This window comes from Lygodium microphyllum, chromosome 18 (genome assembly GCF_053477565.2).
Source record: "Lygodium microphyllum isolate KBCC chromosome 18, Lygodium_microphyllum_v1.1.10, whole genome shotgun sequence".
NCBI classification, from domain to species: domain Eukaryota; kingdom Viridiplantae; phylum Streptophyta; class Polypodiopsida; order Schizaeales; family Lygodiaceae; genus Lygodium; species Lygodium microphyllum.
The window spans coordinates 65,586,443-65,608,095 of NC_141152.1; the positions used below are offsets into that span (position 1 = coordinate 65,586,443).

Below are 21,653 nucleotides of genomic sequence, written 5' to 3' on the forward strand. Positions count from 1 at the left end.
TGGGGCTACAAGAGATGACACATTGCATAAGATAACTCATATTGGGAGTGTATCTTTGGTTACCAGAGATTGAATAGAAAATAAGCTTGGGATGTCTTATATGTGCCCATTATCAGTGAAAATTTGGCTTCATTTGTTCAAATGGTCGTGGTCGATTAAGGATTTCAAGTGAGATTTAACAAGTATAGTTGCTTCATTGAGAAGTTTAGGAATGAAAAACTTGGTAGACTTACTGCTTGTGGTAAAAGGAAAAGCAGGTTATTTGCTTTGGATACAAGAACTCCCATCTTTCAAAGCTCTATGTATGTTGAAACAAGGCATGGATAAGATAGAGATGTAGAACTATAACATAGAAGGGTTGGACATGTGAATTTGCAAAGGCTTAAACAGATGCAGTCTAGACAAGTGGCTTGTGAACTTCTGCAAATTGAATATATAAATTATGATCATGTATATGAGGCTTGTCAGTTTGGCAAGTAGTCTAGGATCCCATCTCCAAGAGAGTGAGGGTGAGCAACTATCATTTGGAAATGATACATTTTGATATTTAGGGTTCATGTCAAAACGTCTCTTTGAGGGGGGAAATGCAAATTCTATATCACTTTTATTGATGACTTTAACAGGATGACATGGGTGTATTTTTTGCAACATAAAGTGAAGCATTTGAAAAGTTATTGGAGTTTAAGGCTATGACAGAAAAGCAATTTGGGGGTACATAAAATGCTTGAGATCAGATAATGGTGGAGAATATATGTCAAATGAGTTCTCTTACCATTTGAGAAACCATGGGATCAAAAGATAGGTTACTTTTGCAGATATACATTACAATAGAATGGTGTGGCAGAAAGGAAGAATAGGATTATTGTGGAAGTAGCAAGGACAATGATGAATCAGATGCACATGCCCTTGACCTATTGGATTGAGGCAGTGCATATTGCAGTCCATATCATGAACATGACACCTATAACATTGACTCATCATATGTCTCCATATGAGAAGATGTATGGCAGGACACCTACAATTGCATACCTTAGGGTGTTTGGTTGTGTATGTTATGTGCATGTCCATGGTGATTTGAGGAAAAAGAAGGAACTGAAAGTTGTTAAATACATTTTTCTTGGATATCCAGATGAGAAGAAGGGTTACAAATGTTATGGTCGTGTCACTAAAGAAGTTTACATAAGTAGGAATGTGAGATTCAATGAGTCTTGGTATTGACCAAAAGTTATAGTTGACATGGATGTCTATGAGTGTAGTGATGATGATGGGTATGTAAAGAAAATTGTAGCAAATAATGGTCGAATAAATCAGCATGTTGAGGATATATCTAGATCTCAAGACCATGAAGAAAGCAGTGGTAGTTGTAGTCCATGGAGTGGTAGGTTGAGGAGTGCACAAAAGAGGGTACAAATTGCACAAGGAAAGAAGCCTATGGGTGAAAATTTTGAGGATGAGTCTATGGATGATGAGTTTGGTCTACTGCATGTTAGAACTCTAGGGATAAAGAGTGCAAGAACATATGTTCCACCACATGCAAGAACAATTGAGACACTGTGTAGTGTACCTCAATTGAGGAGATAAGATATAGTGAGTTATTTAGTGGATAGATCGACATATAATGGCTTCATGAAGATGCATTATATATAAATGCATAGTATGTTTAGCATGTTGAGCCTACTTGTTTTGAAGAGGCAAGTGAAAACAAAGATTGGAGAAATGCTATGGATGAAGAAATGGATGCACTAAAAAAGAACAAGACATGGGATTTAGTTGAGTTGCCTTCTGGCAAGAAGACAATTGCTTGCAAGTGGGTGTATAGAGTCTAAGTGCAAATCTGATGGTTCATTGGAGAGATACAATGCAAGGTTAGTTACAAAAGGTTATGCTCAAATATATGGTTTAGATTATGAAGAGACATTTAGTTGAGTGGTTAAGATGATTGCACTGAAATCGGTCATTGCATTAGCTTCTATCTATGGTTGGAAATTGTACCAAATTGATGCGAAGAATACTTTCTTGAATGGTATATTGAAAGAGAAAGTATACATGGATCAGCTAGAAGGGTATGTACACCATAAAAATCCGCATTATATGTGCAAGTTGAGGAAGACATTGTATGGATTGAAGCAAGCACCAAGAGCTTGGTGTGAGGGGATCACTAAGTTCTTATGTAGCATGGGATTTCAACAATGGGATTTCAACAAAGCATGGCTGATTATTCACTTTATGTTAGACATACAGAAGATGGAATGGTTGTGGTCATCTACGTCGATGATCTTATCATTAGAGGTACTCTAGAGAGAGACATTGCTGAAGTAAAGCATAGGTTTCACAAGGAGTTTGACACCAAGGACCTTGGCTTATTGAGGTACTTTCTTTGGCATGACAATTGTATTTTGAACATGGTATGGATGTTATTAATTGTTAGTCCTACTTTTTGGATTGACCAATGCTCTCACAACTTTTCAATAGATAGTAAGAATACTAGGAAGATAAGTAGCGTATCCTACCCGCTAGATTTACCTTCAGAAATCCTAGTTCATCTTGTGCTCCACATAAGTTGTTTGAAAGAATGATTAGGACAAGGTGAATTGATTGTTTTGATTGAGGAAGTCATGTGGCTTGAAGATACTATTGTTATCTTCCACTTGAATTTGAATTGGTTCTTGACCTTAGGACTAAATGATCCCGTCGGACCATTATCCTGAGTATTTGGTGAAATGGAAAAATTGCTCGGAGACAAATACGCCTTCACCTTGCACAATGACATGAGCCATACAAGCACACATGAATCATAGAGGCCGGACATGAAGCTCACCTTTTAGCCATCTCAAGGGCTGATGTCCCATATCACCAACCCACACCATCTTGGTGTGTGGATGGAACCACCTAGGGTCTGGGGTCCAAGAGCCATTGTACGAAAAGTATTCTACAAACTGAACCCTACATTGAAATTATAGAACCTTGTGCCCAAAACCTAATGTGCCTTGAAGCCATTTACACTTCAAGACCCTTGAGCTTGTGTGATGAGATAGACAATGGGAGCAAAAGAAAGGGACTGCTGAATACTAAAAGAAATGAACAAGAAAACAAGAACACCTAAACTTAGAGAATAAGATAGCAAGCCATGGAATCCATATATGAAAGCGTGAGTATAATTAGTACAAACCACATGGGTAGTGGAAGACCACCAAAGTGCTCCTAGTCTCCCTCTCTCCAACAAGATGCATGCATCCTAAATTTAATATAGTGGAGGAGGCAAAGGAGAGCCAAGAATGACATCAAATTGGCCAAATAAAAGTACCTAAAAATGTCAGGTCAGCTTGTCTAAAATAGGCCGTTCACTAAGATAAATGCACTACCCATGCTAGCTAAAATGCCCATGTAGCTGCCCGCTAATGTGCCCATAAACATAGTGCGTAAACCCATGATATGTACAATTCTAACACCCTCTTTCACATCATGGGTGACAAGTACAATGAAGTATACAATGATGGGAGAATAACAATCCCCTAGGAACCATCACCATGTCCTATACAACAACAATGATCTATTAGAAATGGATGCAACAATGGAAGTATAATCAGATGTTGTAGTAAACTGCTGAACACAAGGACAGAAAAGAAAAACACAAAAGAACACTGCAAAGAAGAGAACTCCAAAGAATGCTCGAGAAATGGAATCCATATACTAGTAACCAAACATGAGACAATTGCATACAACAATGAGTCATTGGTTGCATGGGCACTGAAATGTCTAAATAATCATCAAGATGACCAAAATAAAATGCCTAAATACCCTATAATGTTAGGCATAGCCTAGACTCATACATGAGCTAATTGGACTACTAATACCCTCTCTTAGATCATGGGTGATCTGATACAATACAATGATACGATGATATGGACTCATCATAGTCCATACAATAACCACCACCAAAATAGAAGCATGGATAACCAAGTAGTGGGTGATCAAGCTACCACCAAGGTGCCTCAAAGAGAACCTGAGTGTCGAAAAAAAGAGAGGGGAATCATAACAAATCTCTGTGTTTGTCAACAATGTCTCACACTTGTCTAAAATGCCTCTGGGCATACGTGACCATGGATTCTTCGCCTCGGCCAAGACTGCCAAAGTGTCCCCTCATGTGAGCTAAGACTACGGGCCAATCCCGCTCTTTGTCAAGTAACAACGCATCATAAACCTGGATGTCAATCCCAACTCCAGGATTTGAACATGCCATAGACTTCGGTTGATGCATCAGGGATGTCCCTCTCTGGAACATGTGCATCTATATACTATCTCACCACCCTCTCACACTCCCTCTTTGGCATCGGAGAGTTGTGAGGGATGACCGCATCCTCTGCACTAGAAAGCAAGAGGGGTTGCCAAGCCCTTCCCTCGATCTAAAGAAGATGATCCATCCCGCGTCTTGGTCTTGGCTGGAGGATCCAAGTCAGAGTTTGAGGAAGAGGATGACTCAGCGGAGGAGTCCATATCTTGCTTCTTCTTTATCTCCTCCTTCTTCCTCGGAAGCCACTAACTCTTTGTAATCCTTGCGCATATGGCCCTTATTACCACAACGACAATACTAGGTCTGCGACTTCTTCTTCCTATCACCCCTCTCTGAAGTTGTAAAGGCCTCACTAGAGCCACCAGGCTGTGATGGAAGCCTTCCTTGTGACTGGAAAGATGCCTCATGCTCAAGTAGCATCGAGGACATCTGCAGAAAACTAACGGGCATCAATGACGTTTGAGCCCCTCAAAGCATGGAAGGGTGAATTGTATGTGTCGAAGCTGATTCTATACCTGTGTGACATGAAGTAAGAAAAACTGGATAGTGTCCTTTGGCTCGAACTCCATTTGCTGGAGCTGGCCATAAAGAAAGGCGAAGGAACCTTGTTCAACATCTGAAGCTTAGTCCAAATGGTTGGGGAAGTCCCACCAGAGGTGACTACCAAAAGGACTTTTTTAGAGATGCATCGAAGAAGAGTTGAATATGTACGTGCATCATTTGTATCCCTTGTGAGCATAGTTGCTTTATAAATTTCCTTGTCAAAATCAGCTGGAAGAGGAGTAGGACGCTTAGGACACTCACAAGCTCCAGACACAACATACCATAATTGCTTTTGCACAAACCATACTTTCATAACAACACTCCATGTTAGGTGATCGGGGCCATGTAATTTGTCATCAGTAGAATAGCAGGAGGAGCCATTTGGAGAGAATACGAAGAGAAAATAAAGGAAAGAAGAGGAAGGGAGAGAGAGTATAGCCAAAACACAACACAGACTACACTAGACAGTGTTTGATCACAAAATCTGCGAAAACCAGGAAGAATCAGCCAAGAGAATATAGATAGAAGCTGAAAATGGTATTGCCAAGCCTTCAAGAGCCCAAGAGGATGAAAATGCAAAGGCTGCACGTCAAAACATAGACAGAAGAGACATTAAATGCAGTCGCCAGCAGCAATATAATGCAGAAATTAAAAAAAGGCAGGCAGCAATGGCATTTGCAGTAGACAAAGAGGATCAATAATCAACAGTAGAAGACGTGCAATCTGATACCATGTCAGAAGAGGATGGAGCAATGGAAGCATAATTAGATGCTGTAATAAACTGCTGAACACAAGGACAAAAGAGAAAAACATAGAAGAATATTGCAAAGAAGAGAACTCAAAAGAATGCTTGGGAAATGGAATCCATATACCAAACATGAGACAATTGCGTAACAGTGAGTCATTGGTTGCATGGGTGTTGGCACCGGCTCCCTCTCTCCAACAAAACCTTAGGTTATGAATGATTGACTAAGGAGGAGAAGCTTGAATATAAAGGACAAAACAATGCCATAAATGGCAGTAGGCCAGCCAATATAAGATGCATAAATAATCATCATGATGACCAAAATAAAATGCTTAAATATCCTAGTAATGTCATGCATAGCCTATACTCACACATGAGTTGACTAGACCGCTAACATGATCTACTAGAATCATATAGCCTTGTACATACAATGATGACAGTTATAGAGGACTATGAATACCTAAGCAATAGGTGATCAAGTTAAGAAAAGTGACAGAAGGTAATGCAATCATACCATATGAGAGAGAGAATAAGTTTTGGAGGGTGAAACATAGAGTGTATGACAAACACTAAGAGAAGAAAAACTCGGAAACTCAAAAGAAGAAGAGTGAAGAAGATGATGAATAATGAATCACCGAATCATGCTGAATGAATCAAGCTGATACAATGAAGCAATGCTTTGAGATGACTGCATGTCTTGGTTGATTAGGTAGTATCACATGAGTGGAGTTTGCACAGTGAATGGAGTGAAGGGCAATACTTTGGGCAGTAGAATATTAAAGTACATATTGAAAGATGAAGGACAACAATGTAGGGAGTGAAATGCTATTCCCAAGAGTGAGGAAAACAAAAAAAGGTAGGTATTTGATGTAGGGTTGATAACACTTGTCTCTTCTCTATGGCCTTATTTTTTGGGTCGAGTACTATCAAGAATAAAAACAATCAAATTTAGTAAGCATTGCTAAAATACAAAACTTACTATTTTTAGAGTAGCATCCCTATTTTTTAGGACTAAGATTTTTAGACTAATTCGAGGCTCCTAAAATTTAGGGATCCCTCAATATGGATGTCATCTGAAATTTTCTTTTCAAGTATATTATAGAAATAGTGTTGAAATCTTTGTATGAGTTTTCCATGCAAGGATATGTGCATTTTAATCTTTACATATGTACAACACACAAACATTTCATGATCATGGCATCTTACTGATTACAAATGTTTATTTTGGCAGATTTAGTCCGCACTTAAAGACACTAATCCTTTTATATATGTGTATGTATGCGTACAAGCTTAACCCTGATATACTTAAGTTCCGGTCACAGACACCGATCTGGTCATACAGGTGGAAGTATGTATTATCTTTTCTTTAATCCATTGCATGGGTCTACCATAACTTGTGATCACTCATCAATGGCCAGCTCTAATGCACTTTTTTAAAATATCTAGTAAGTGCAAAGAAAAATTTTTAATAGAAAATTAAATATACAAAACAATAAAAATGATACAATTTTTTTTTCTGCTATGTTATGACAATATTGGTGCATTCACAAGCCATGACAACATTCCGTTGGAGCATTAGATAGAATACTCTTGATTCGAGTATGATGAGACTTTCTTGTGGAGGTGGTGGTATTGGCTAATCATATCTTGCTAGCGACCATGTGGTGTATGGCTTCTTTTTGGGCATCCTCCAAATTGTGCATTAGCTAGGTGCTACTCATTGGGAATGTTATTTGGTTATGAGGAGATCGAAGCACAACCAGGGCGAAGTTAGCTTGGGATAGCATAATTCAATCCATATGTAGGTGTAGCTTGGCCCTTAAGGATAATAGGCATGGATTGTGAGAGCAAGGCTATTAAAAGCTCCAAGAGGGCCATGGTATAGTGGATCTTTTGATTAGGGCCAAGGATTTTGGGTGAGAATTTGAGGTTAGATTTGCAATTGCCATTATACGAGCATGGAGATTTGTAGCTCTGGCCTTCACAATGAACCCTGGCCATAATTGAAGAGAAAAGAAGATAGTTGCTTCTCTTTAGTGGCCACTTGAGATTGGAGTCCGACTTGGCTAGGCCCCTAGGACAAAGGATATATCTTAGTTGGGGAAGGTTTTCCACATAGGTTGCTTTTAGAGTGGATGTAACCAGTCCTCCTTCTTGGATAGGGTGGTAAATAACCTGATTAAGTACTATTTACAGCAATTAACAAATTCACAAAACTGAAATGCATACTTTACCATATAATCTTGGACATTGGATACCTTGTTGGCCCCAAAACTGGCGCCTCTTTCGGTATTTATTTAACTTAATTGAAGAAGAATTTGATGTACAAGGGAATGCTCCCAAGTGGAGGAGAGCTACAAATACCTCTTAGACATGGACTGGTCTTTTGCTTTTCAAAAATGGATATTCTTCTTGGAGTAATTGCTACCAATATAGAGAGAATTCTCACTTATGAGAGGACTTGGATTAATCAAATTCACATGTTGCTTTTGTTCAGGGATTGGAGTAGTGGTTTACTCAACATTGTGATAAGAGATGATATATAGGCATAGACTTGATTATGAGCAAGATACATGGAGACATTGAACCTATCAAAGGAGATTTCCACAAAGATTATAGTGGAAGTGAAGGGAGTGAGAATGTAGGGATTCATTATACCAAGATTGGGTGGCAATTGATAGATGATAGTGGCTTGGGGGATAGTAACTTGGGCCACAGATAGAGACCCAACTTGTGAATTAAGAATTTTCAAGGAAGTTAATCAGTTCTCATCTCTGGTCAATACTTGAGTACGCAGAAAGAGTGGGCCAAGGAACATTCTCATAGATGGGAGCTAATTGCTCATAATATTACCTTGCTCATTTAGGCTATGAGATGTAGTCATGCCATATGTTTGCATATACATATTGCTAAGATTGTTTAGGAATTGAGAGATGGAAGAGATGACATGCAAACTTTGAGCAACACATGAGAGAAGGAGACACTTTTCGTTGTACTTCGGATTTGGAGACCTTCTACTTGGAGTCACACATGGTTTAGCATTACAATCTGCTTTATCAGCTAGGGTGCTAAGCTCTGCCTCCAGTTCTGATCTGTATATCTTGGCTACAAAACGTTTGTTCCCTGGATCCATGGTGTCAGTGGATTTGTAATGGAGGTGATACTTGTGTCTTATGGAAAGATGTGCCAGAAATGGGGCTATAATGCTGGGGATCCTTCAATGATCTGTATGGCTCAGGCTATTCATATTGATACTTTCATTAGTTCTTTTATGTGTGGAGTGACACCGCTAGGTATTTTGTCTTTCAGAATGAGATGGGGAAGCAAGGAGCTGAGAAAGAGGTTGGTCAGAGTTAATGCTTTGTACCATGAGATGGGGAGGGGATGCTGGTCCATGAGACATGAAATCGCGCAGAGTATCCTTGCTGTAGAGCTGTTTTCATCTATAGGTCTTCTTGTATGCATCAAAAAACAAGATGTAAAGCTGGCTGGATTAAAGGATCAAATGGGAATCTCTCCTCTCCTCTTCAGGTTCTCTATTTGTTATTGATTGCTGTCTTTCTATACACATGCATGTTTGCCTTCTTTTATCAATATTAGGAAGACCATTGAGAACAATCTACATAGGTGAATTGTTTGGCAAAATCTCATATGCAATAATCAACTGCTTCTTAAGATCTTTGACATTTATTGAAAAAACTATCTATCAAGTTAACATCCATCCATATGTTCACTTTCTAATTGCTTATGCAAGTAAGCAACATGAGCCTCATTTCTTCCTCATATTCAAATGACTTGTTGCTATAAAATTTGGAACTTTTATGTATGATTTCACTGATTGATATTATGTGCTCAAGTGTACTGATTCAGAATGAAAAGTGTTATTCAACATCTCAAAGGGAGTCGAGACTTTCCAAGGCTTAGGATCGGTTGGTAGCTTAAAGTTCATTCTTTGTCTGTTCTTTTGTCACATAAGGAGCTGAGTATCTAAGAAACTTTCATGCTATTCTCAGGCATAGGTCGACCGCCAGGTAAAATGGATCCAGCGTATTTTGTTCTTCAGAAGTTCACCAAGCCTGAAAGAGAAGAGGTGCACATTATTATCTTACATATGCTTATAATTGGTTCTATTTTGTGAATCCTGATTGAAAACCTTGGCCAACAGTTATGGGTACTTGCACATGTGGATTCTTTGTGTATTTTTGCAAGAAAAATCTGAGGAGTGAATACAACTTTGATTATCACACAAGATCTGAGAAACATCAACAATCTCAAGTAACAATCTCCTTAACCAAACAAATTCATAAAGTGCATTCTTTGTTGCATTGCACATTTTCCCTATGGATAACAATGCCATTGAAGATCGCTTCTTACTTTTCCAAGGTATTGTACGAAATCTTATCATCAATATTTGCTACATAATCTGCATCAGAAAATCTAGATAATACTACCTCATATGCAGGGAGATATTCAATACCTGATTTGAAGGTGCCTTTGAGGTATCTAACTATATGCTTTGTTGCCTTTGACTGTGACGTCTTTGAATCAATCCTATATTGTTTGAGAGGATTCATTGCACAAGTTCCATATTGTGAAGTTATGGTTAGGTGTATCAAGTTGTCCACAAATTGCCCCTGGGCTGCCTATGAAGTGTTACATCAATGCACACATCATGTGAGAGAACTTACATCTTTTGATTAGGCTCAATAGAAGTAGACATAGGTTCTTTTATATACTTTGCTTGCATTAGAAATATACTAGTATCATTCTCTCCATTTCAATACCCAAGCAATAATGCAAATAACCTAAATCTTTCATATCAAATTCCTTTGATAAGGCTGCTTTAGTTTGTTGAATATGCTATCCATTAATGTAGTGGTTATCATATAATCCACATAGATGAGAAAAAATATAATATTTTCTTTGTGTGAAATATGGAGAGTTGGATGAAACTTTTTAAGGAAAAACAGTTATTTGTAGAAGATAAGAATCAAGTCTTGAATACATAACCCACCAAATATTTTTTGTCCGAGATCATAGCATCTTGACAATATCTTCACTTTTGGGGAGTCCACCACTTTGGCTCAATCTAGGAAGTAGGACAACTTTGAGAAGGAATACGACCATGTGGATTGGGATTTCTTGGAGAGCACGATATTGAGGATGGGCTTTCCAAAGCAAATTGTTAGGGAAATAGTGGCTCTCCACTCCTCAACATATAGCAAACTTATAACCAGTGGAGTGAGAGGAGATTGATTCAACATTTAGAGATTAGTTAGACAAGACTCTCCACTAGCCTTCTTCTCGGTTTTATTTGTAGTAAAGACCACGATCTCCTGCTTGAAAGATGAATCTATAGGTATCAAATGCATTAGGTTACCCATCCTTGAGTTTGGGTAGAGTTTTTTACTGGGGAGTTTGTTGATGACACAATGGTCTATCTAGACAAGGATGTGGGTAACTTTAGGGCCTTTGTAATTGCCATGGGTGTTGGATTGAATGAACAACTCAATAGACAAGAATTGGCCACAGCTAAGGTGGTTCGATGACGGCTTGTGGAAGCTGTCTTAATGCCAAGCTGATGTACATTTTAGCCATGATGTGCGGGCAAAGCAATGACTGTACGGATAATCATCATGTATGACATGGATACAAAGTTCTCTTTGTAATCAATGCCCTGATAGAATCCTTTGTCACAAGTCTATCTTTGAAGGAATCAATGCTACTATTTGCATGACATCTAAGCTTAAATATCTACTTAGAACCGATGGCATGCTTCCCTTTAGGAAAGTTGAAACTAGTCTTTCTCGTTGGATAGGGTGGTAAATAATCTAATTAAGCACTAATTACAATAAGCATAAAATTCACATAAATTGAAAATGCATACTTTACCACTTTAATCTTGGACACCTTGTTAACCTCAAAACTAGTATCCTTTGTGATATTTCTTTATCTGTTATTGCAAATGAAAGGAGTACAATTGAGATCCTATGATCTCCTCTGCTAATCCAAGTGTCTTTCGTTGTCAAAACTGACTAGCAAGTCTCCAAACCAAATTGCCCCTTGGTTTGCTCGGGGATTGGCCTTTACAGAGATAAATTCAGCCCCAAATCTGATATTGGCTAGCTAGTTGGTCTCTTGAATCTCTTTGAAATTCCTCAATTGCAACTGTTGGAATTCTAGTCCTAGACTCTCAATTTTGAACACGTATCTCGAGGTGGATATCAAACCCTAAAATTTACTGTAAATTAGGGTTTATAGTAGAGATTGACTGAAATCTCTTACTCTTATGGCTCAAATTGTTGAAAAATACCGAGATAACAATTAAATTGGCTAGGCCAATTTATTTTCCAAGTATCCCTGAGTAGTTATTGATACTTAGGCCATTGATTAATTAATTAATGCCTAGTCTCTAATGTCACCATGAACATTAGTGGCTAGACTTGGCCAAAATTTGACATTGGGTACCACCAAGTACATGTTAGACATAACTTATTACAACTTTTTTCTTTAGCACCAATTGATATTTTAAAGTCCTGGGTCCCATAGTGTGAAATAATTAACTTGCAGCTCACATATGTAGTCACATTAGCACATGTGATTAACTTTTAAACTACTCTCCTGTACGGAGACTAATCTGCAAGCTTTGGGCTGGTATGGATTTGTGATCTCAAAGGGAAATATAACTAGACACTTGGGATATCCTATTGGTGTGGAGGTAGAACCCCGGGCCTTACTGGATTGGATGGCCTCCCGGATTCATGATAGGTTCATGTACTAGAAATCTCAAGGTTGGCCTTTACATGTCAGATTGAAAGTTGCTCAATGTATTATGATTAGTATGATATCGTTCTTTCAGCCACTGCTTTCCTGGACTAAGAAGTCTGTCTTGGAATTGGTTCAACCTATCAGATTCATGTTGTGGAAAAAGAAAGACAATTGTTTGGGACAGGTTTGGATTTCGTGGGAGCATGTGACTACGCCTAAGCGGATGGGAGGTGCAGCTTTGTTGGATGTTTATTTGCATATGACAGCCTTGAGGTTGGCCCTTTTGCAAGCTTTACGTGTATAAACTCATCCTTGGTTAGAGATTGCTAAATTTTTCATTGAAAAGACTGGCATCTCTCATGGTAACACGGTTATTCATGTTTCTTGGTGACATGTGCTTAATTTCTCGAGGCCTATTAAGATCTCCCAGTCTTTTCTCATTTTTTATTTGATTGCATCCTGGTAGGAGATCTTAGGTTTTTCAATTTAACACCCCCCTGATATTCGTAAAGGAAGTGGATTCGTTGCAAGGAGAAGTATTGACATCCTCTAGGTTGTTGGATTGGCCAAATAAAGATTTGCAAAGTCAACTTTAACTGGATGGCTCATTTGGGGTTGCAGACAGTTTTTGATGGTGTTATTCTTGGGTAGTCCCTTCTTTATTCTTTTTGGCATATTCGTCAGCACTTTTGGGTACCCCGTGGATATTGTGACATCTGGTCATCCATACATCTCAGACTTCAAAGGTTCTCTCCTTTGCCAATGCTATAGCCATTGTATCCATGGCGTGACTGGATGTTTGTGCTTCCGGATGATTTCGAGAAGAGGTCCGCTAATCAAATATATCATCAGACGGTGGAGGCCAAGAGATGGGTCACTACAAAGGTGAATAAATTATGGTATATTAGGGATGGCGAAAAGAAGTGGCAAGAAAGATTCATTCAGCTTTGGAAGTTTAAGGTTCCCTATCAGGGTAAAGTCTTCTTGTGGAGACTGTTGATTGGTGGTCTTCCAACTGGAGAGGTGTTGCGTGCTCGAAAGATCTTTGCTGGTCGTTGTGTATTCTGCACTACATGTGATGAAACACTGCTTCATTTTTTTGTCTCTTCTCCGATAGCATGATAGATTTGGAGTTTTATCTCTCACGTGTGGTTCACGGCGACAGCTTCGGATAACAGCCCCTATTCGTGGATCATGGGAAAGCTTCCCTCTGTGCCTTCTTCGCATTCTGATTATTCTTGCCTTTTCCATTTCCTTAGATGATCGGCCCTATGGCATATTTGGCGTACTCGGAATGCTTTTATTTTTTATTCAGCTTCGGGCATCCATGGTCATGTGGCCCGTGTTTGAGGTTTAGTGCTATGGCAGATTTCTTCTCTGATATCAGCTGACTTGGTTCTTCCTAACATTGCTGCTCCCTGGCTGGATATTGTTCGCTCTTTGTATTAAAGTCCTGATAGTCTTTCGTCAGTTTGTTTGATGACCTGATGGTCTGATGTAACAGAAAGTAAGAGATATAGAGAGAATGCTGACGTGATGGTCTGATGTAAATATTTACTACTTAATTCAATTATCTTCACGAGAGAGAGAGAGAGAGAGAGAGAGAGAGAGAAGATATAACACCAACAATTTATTGGCCAAGCCTTGGTTGATGATATCTTTACGATCTTGAAGGCTGATTGAGTTACCTTTCGCAAAGCTTTAGACATATGGAATTTGCTCGCACAAGTTTCAGGGCTGCATATTAATACCACCAAATCTGCCCTCACAAGTTGTATTACAGAATGAGACTAGCAGGCTTTGGGGCATCAAGGGGAGATGGTAACTACAGGAAGTATTACAAGGCACTCGGGCTATCCTTTGGGGGTGAATGTCTATTTGTTTTATGCTGTGGAAAATGGATTCTATGCATTTATGCATTTCTTAGATATCCTGGAATCACATTTGTACACCAGAAAGAATGGGGGTAGTGCAGTCTTGGATGTGGAAACTCACATGGTGGCACTCAGATGGTCATTGTTTGAAGCTGCATGCCTTGGTCAGGAGCCTTGGGTCTCCATTGCATGAATGTTCCTTGAAGATAGGGGCATCATGCATGGAAATACCAGAATACAGAGCTCATGGTGGCATATAGTCATTCTAACCAGCTTGTTAATCTCAAATTTGTTGTTTTACTGACTCTTGGTCCGCTCATGGAAAGTGGTGCTTCAGAAATTTGATTGGCATCCAAGTGATGATCCTTTGCAAGCCAACTCTATGCAAGCTGAATTGCTAGCTATCTCTAGGACTGTTTCATGGGAAGGGAAGCAACAAGATAGACCCATGTTAAATCAAATGGCAAGACAAAACTTGATGTCCTTTTCGTTGCTCTGAAGGATATTTCATGTTTCCACAGGATGCCATGATTTATGGGAAACTATTTCATCGTTGACAACCATTCCTTAGACTTCTTCTGAATAGTCCCTGGCAAGATTAGAGAATTAAGGGATGGTTGCGCTTGGAGCATGCATAGGTAAATTAGGTTTATCATTTTCTTATTAGGGATCGTGATTTGCTAACATACAAGGGAAACTCCATTTGGGGCCTTCATAAAAGCATGAAATGGTGGAAATGAACAGTGACAGCAGGTTGGCTCAACAAAACCCCTTCAAATACAAAGTATTTATTTGGTGAATGTTGGTGGGTGGTCTCCCTCTTGCTTTTGCGCTTTCTAGATGCAATATCTCCAATAGTTTGTGCTGCTTCTGGACTAGAGTTGTGGAGACATGCCATTATCAGTTTATCTCCTGCCTGGTGGCAAGAAGATTTGGTCCCTTTTATCTGAGATCTGGTGTCATACGGTTGGAACTAAATGCCTCTCCATGATTGGGTATTTGGAAAGCCTAAATTTTCAGATGCTTTGCAGCTACAGATGAAGATTGTGTTTCACTTCCTACCCTTCTGGGGTGGTTGGTATAACTGGACTACCAGGAATGCATGCCCTTGTGATTCCCATTCTGGAGTGCAAAGTCACATTGCTTGACCGAGAGGTCCTCTTCACTGGCAGTTTGGTATCATGCAGTATGTGGGCATTCTCCATAGGGATGATTTGGTCTCTTGGCACATGACAATTTCTTCAGTTCCTCGGCTTCCTGTTTAGTTTATTTGTGGCATTTGTACTTTTCCAGTCATGAATACAATTACCCTTTACTCAGGGGGCGGGCGGGGGGGGGGGGGGAGAGAGAGAGAGAGAGAGAGAGAGAGAGAGTCCTTTGTAAATATTTTAAATCATTGATTCATAGTGCGCACACATGCACGTGTATTCTATAATGTTAGATATATGTGTTTAGTGTGATGTATAGTATTTTGTTGGGTTTGTTTAATGTTGAAAGTGGAATGCAGATGGATATTTCAATAGCACAAGGAATCGATATAATTAGGCATATGACACTGAATGGTTTAGACAATGCTGTAAGTACATGCAATGGAACTCAGAAGAGTCAACTGAAAAGAAGTGAAAAAGAAGGAAAATCTGCAGCACACCCATGATTCTTTACTTGGGCTCTGAAGTGGGACTGTAATGATGCCTTCGGGATGAAGCCACAGTAACTCATATGGTGTATACATAGGCATGTCTCATCAGCTCAAGTGTACCATTTTTTCCATTGAATGCCCAGTAACAGGTACATCCAGATGTAACAAAAAGCAGTTTAAAGAAGTTTGGTTGTTTTATTTTTCATGGCAAGTGGAAACTTTGAAATCTGGTTGGCTTCTCTCTATCATTAAGAACAGACTCGCCAGCCATTCAAATAATCAACTGTACTGTCACATACTTAAACTTGTTTGGATGTCGTCGGTCTTGTTTACTGTTATCATTCAATCACCTTTGGAGTAGTGCAGGAAGCATGTGCAACGTGTCTGCTTACCTGAGGAAGAAACACTCAAATGCTTGGCAAGTTACATTGACTTCAGACACGGACACAAAATTCCAGTTTCCAGTTGCACACAGTGTGGCTTAGAGCTTTATTTAGATTTAAACACCATAGAATGCTATCAGGTGCTTCATCATGCATGCTGTTCATGTCTTCTACTGCTGCTTATGTTGTTAGTAGGGTAGGATTTAGTTATAGGCAGATTTCTGGGTGGGATATTGTGGGCTTATTTCAAGCCTACTTGCAGCTTTTCCTTTTTTTAACAGACAAGATCCTTCTTTCTGTGCTTTCCGCTGCTTTGCCCCACCACCTTGAGTTTTCCCCACTTTCTCTTTCCATCACCTGATGGTGAGCTCTCTCCTTTTTGGTTAGTTCTCTTCTCCTTTCTCTGCTTTGTTGACAGGAGATCTTTATTTGTTCTGACAGATTTTAGGCAGCCTCTTCTAACCTCCTCAACACATGAATTATTCATGTATGCACTATCACCTTCAATCCCAACACTACTAATCCCTTCACACTACTCACCACTACAGAATTGTACTTGAATTTATCTCATTGTCACATTCCCTGATCTTTTAGTACATTCATTGTTCATTTCATGCTCTGCTCCCTTTCATTGGTGGAACTATATTTGTAACATGTTTGGAGTTTGACAATATGTAGGGAATGTCTGATACTGATGAGCAGGACTCATTGTTCTTTTGATTATGGAGTCACTATTCTAATGATGATTGGACATATTGACAATCTAGCTCATATTTGCTTGCTAATATTTGTAATACTGTTTTGAGAGATTTGAGCAAAAATGATCTGTGATCCATTCTTAGTTAAAAATAATTGTGAAAATGACATATGAACGATCTCTAAATAAACCTCTTATTAGCATTTTTGTTTTCCCAACTAGTAGAACTGCTATTTTGAAAACCCCTAGTTTTTGCAAGCATAGTAAACAATTTGAGTTGGTGAGTGATGAAGGGGTGGATAATGACTCCATGAGAAACATTCTGTTGTGTGAGAAGATGCACTTCCAATGTCATGATGAGAATGTGAGATGATGCCATCACAATCTTCAAGAAAAGAAAGTGATCTTTTATGTGATGGAGGCTGTTTTGGCTATATTATTGTGTGCTGGTGCACTGTGCAGATACGAATAGTTACATGCTGAAAGCCAAATCAAGTACTCTGAGTCCTGCTATTTTGAAAACCCCTAGTTTTTGCAAGCATAGTAAACAATTTGAGTTGGTGAGTGATGAAGGGGTGGATAATGACTCCATGAGAAACATTCTGTTGTGTGAGAAGATGCACTTCCAATGTCATGATGAGAATGTGAGATGATGCCATCACAATCTTCAAGAAAAGAAAGTGATCTTTTATGTGATGGAGGCTGTTTTGGCTATATTATTGTGTGCTGGTGCACTGTGCAGATACGAATAGTTACATGCTGAAAGCCAAATCAAGTACTCTGAGTCCAAATTTTTGCCACATTGCAGTTAATAATTGAAAGTAAGAATCATGCATACTACATGGGATCCATTGCAAATCGCTTGATTGATAGAGTGAAGAGAGAGGTTATGTGTGGGAGCTTGGGGAAAGATCTCTTCAAATTTTATTCTTCTCTTTCTTCTTTGCTTGTGATTGTGATGGAGAATGGATGGAAGGATGGAAAGCTACAATGAGAGAGAAAACAAAGAAGAAAGAAAGTTATATTAACATCTTCAAAAGGCCAAATCGGTCTATGAGACCAAAATGTCACATCTTAGAAGTGTGAGAATTTTCCATGTCCCAAAAAGCTGTCATCTAATGCTATGACTAGCTAAGTGGAGAATAAACACGAAACAATACATAGTTGATGAGTACAAATTTATGTCTAAGTGAGGTACAATGTAGGCTTGCTTAGGAGGTACTTATCCCAAGATGTCTTGCATACCTCCTGTGAGGGTGCGCACTAGTTGGGCATTGGCAACAGGCTTTGTAGCTCTCTACGGCTATGTTTAGGGTGGTTCCTTGTGGTGGGGGTGTCATTCGAACCAATGAGGACTCTATAGTGGAGGGAGTAGTCCATATGCTTTGTAGAACTCCATGAGTGCATGCTAGTGTGGGGCTTCATGTGTTTGACATTGGGTTTGTAAGAGGGGCTCTTTGTAGTGGTGTAGGTCAAGTAAGAAGAGCCCAAGACATCTCTAATCCGAGAAGCTATTTATAGATTGAATAAAAAAGGGTTACGTTTTATCCAAAAAAAATCATAGATAAGGATATTTATAAATAGGCCTTGAACGCATGTGATGTAGAGGATATACATATAGTAACTTCCTTGAGGTTGTAGGCCCTTTTTTCACTATGCCTATCGGATTCAAGTAGCTTTTCCTATAACCTTGGATAGTGTCCCAAATCCCTCTTTGAACAAGCAATGGAAGTGCCCTACGAACTTGTAGTACATTAGGTATCTACACAAGTAGTGTTTCTTGGTCTCTCACTTGAGCTATCAAAGTTGCCAAATCCTATCCTCGAGGGGGAGGGAGTTTGTGTTGTCTGTCTGTCTTAATTTGGAGCTAGTGTGCATCGAGCTGTCCAATGGTGCATCGTACACCATGAGACAAGTGTGTATCCATGTACCTTAGGCGAACAACAAACCCATCAGGTGATGTGTAGAGGCTGTCTCCGATAGAAAGCCATCCTTGTCCCCGCACACGCACACAATTGAATTGTGAGACTATTAGGGCTCCTCTTAATAGATCAAATTAAAATGGTAGGGAGACAAGGTTTGGTGATTCTACTACACCAAGCTTCAAGTGTCCTATTATATTACTTCATTCAATTCTTGGGATAGAGTGAAGAGAGCATACTTGGTTTGGTGCTTGATTACAAGTTTCATAAATCAACTTTTGGCTATTGGACTGTGTATTAGAAATTAGACTTTGCCTAGAACGAGTTCCATATTGGCCTAACCATTACGTTGAGCTCCTTGAGCTTCAAAATCTATATACTCTCTTAGTTTGCTCATATTTGTGCCACAATGTCAAAATAAGAGACATGAGTACTTGAAGAGTAGGGAGTGATTACTTGCTCTTCCTTTTAAAAAAAATGTTAATCCAAACATAATATCTAGATTAGAAGGTAAAATTTGAATGGAAGTGTTTTGACGGAATATGATGAATAGAAACTAGAAAGGAGTTCATGCAAATTAGAGTCATTTATGTTTATAATTTATTGAGAAGAAATAGCTTAAAAACAAAAACAAAGGATAATCTTGATTCATTTTCTTAGAGAGCGATGTTGGAAGCATAATACATAGTCATACTTGCTTTCGTGGCATGGTGGTTCCATGATTCATGATCATTGGTATAATATGAATTGCATTTTATGATTGTGAAGAATGATCAATGCAAAGTTTGGCATTTTTGGACCTTCTATAGGAAGGTTTATGGAGCTTTAGCTTGTGGCAAAATTGGGAGACTTTAAATGCTCAATGTACTAATTGCTTGCACATCACTTGTGAACTAGTGGAAAAAGTAATGATTTCCTCTATTGGCATGCTTTTTAGACCTATAATCAAAAGAGACACACTAGGGTATTATGTGGCTTAATACTTAAGTCTCTCAAGGCCCATTACCTTGAATATCAACGTAAAAAACTCAACTAGTTACAACAAGGTTAAAACCTTAGGTGACTATCTAAAGGCTCAATACCATGGCTGAGTGTAGGAGGCACTGTATCTTGAGGGCCCTCCATAGGGCCAATACTAGTGGTAACACGCATGCAATAATACCTCAAGTGAAGGGGATGGAACCAATATCTCGAGTATAGGATTTGAAGCCATAGGGAAGAGCATTTTAGCTTTTGGTATTTCAAGCATTTTGGAGCTCAATGATTCTAAGGGCTCATTACCTCAACCAACTTGCATTGCCTTGTTTCCTCTACATAACATCTTCACTACATGTTGTGATACCATCTTGACTAGGGGTTTTTTGCTTGACTTGATACTACGATTGCATGTCACATACCATCTCAATTTGTCAACCTCCATAATACTTTGACTCTCAACCTCCAATTCCTTAATTGTGACCTAGAGTGCTTCAAGTGCAATATTTTAATGCTCAACCTTTCTCATTACCTTAAGCCCATCTTGGATTGAAGCCCATCAATACCTTGAGCATAGCTTTACATGTTATTCACAATTCCTTTAGATATAATATTGTAACTAGCAACAATGTTTCTCTCAAATGTGATTCCTTGATTGTGATCATATACCTTGACTACATGCCATGATGATACTCAAGACTCTCAAACCATCAATACCTTGATTGAGGATAATACCTCAAGAGTAGAATCCCTTGTCATCATTAAGGTTTCACATAATACCTTGGCAAAGTCACAAAATACCTGGAGTCTTGACTACTTAGCATAACAATGCTTTGATTGAGTCTTTGCCACAATATCTCAAGTGAACTAACCACATCTTGGGTGTTGCTTTCACTGGTAGGGTGTTACCTTCAATATAGTATATGTTGACCTTGAAAAATTGTCGATGCATTGGTCCAATTGAAGGTCATGAATATGTACAATGTATGCCTTGTGCATATTATTTGGTAGGTAAGACAATATACCTAGTATGCCTAGGGTGAGGACTTTCTAGCCTGCTTTACTCCTAGGGTTCTCTATTTAAAGACATTTTGTGCACTTTAGTACATCATGTGGATCATTATTCATTCGTGATACGTTAATTCGTTCAACCAACTACATTTGTTTATCATTGTGATTTGAGTATTCTTATGCTTTCTCTCTTTCTTTCACATGGTTATTTCATATCTAGGCAAAGAGTGGTATGACAACCAAAAGCCATTGTTGTCTTACCTTTTCCCTTGTAGCTATTATTGTCAAGCTCCACACATGGTCAATGCCATTCTAGCCATGGCCTTCATGCGAGTTCACACATTCTCTCTCATAGATTGTGCACACCATTAATTGATCATCACCTTGTTGTGTGCCACCTTTTGCCACGGCTTGCTTGTGTGAAACCTACAATTGTTGTTGCCATCTCTGGCATCATAGCTCCCTAGGTAGCTGTTGCAACTCCACCTCAATTGTTGCTATTTTTGTCACCTCTTCTATTCATTGCACCGCCACTAGCAGCCTTTGAAGCACCTTTGAAGCCCTCATCACTTAAAGTTGTTACCCTATTCATGCTGCTTGCTTTTGCCAGTATTGTCTAATGGTTTTTTTGCTCAACCAACAACTACTCTTGCTATCTCTAGCCCTGCTAGTTAATGTCTACTACCTTTGACTTCCACATAGTTTACATTTTTATTGGTGACTTTGATATTGGCTAAAATTTGTAGGTTTTGGCTTAAGTTTGGGTATTTTGCACATTTGCTCTCAGTTTGGCATCCAATTTTGG

The 21,653-nt window shown here is 39.0% G+C and overlaps 1 protein-coding gene across 6 annotated transcripts in view; it reads left to right on the forward strand.

Moving 5' to 3' along the window:
* LOC148020970 (peptidyl-tRNA hydrolase, mitochondrial-like) overlaps positions 1-16,058 on the forward strand; it is a 77,146-nt gene extending 61,088 nt beyond the window's left edge. For 2 of the 6 annotated variants that reach the window (XM_087698803.1, XM_087698802.1), the window contains 5 exons: positions 6,811-6,927; positions 8,889-9,110; positions 9,450-9,508; positions 9,593-9,669; positions 15,729-16,058. In XM_087698803.1, the coding sequence (XP_087554929.1) occupies positions 6,811-6,927; positions 8,889-9,110; positions 9,450-9,508; positions 9,593-9,669; positions 15,729-15,875 (622 nt within the window). In that variant the 3' untranslated portion in view covers positions 15,876-16,058. Of the gene's footprint in view, positions 1-6,810; positions 6,928-8,888; positions 9,111-9,436; positions 9,509-9,592; positions 9,670-15,728 lie in introns of all 6 variants that reach the window. The other 4 variants (XM_087698805.1, XM_087698804.1, XR_015694657.1 and 1 more) reach the window with 3 other exon arrangements.
* The last annotated feature ends 5,595 nt before the right edge of the window (positions 16,059-21,653 follow it).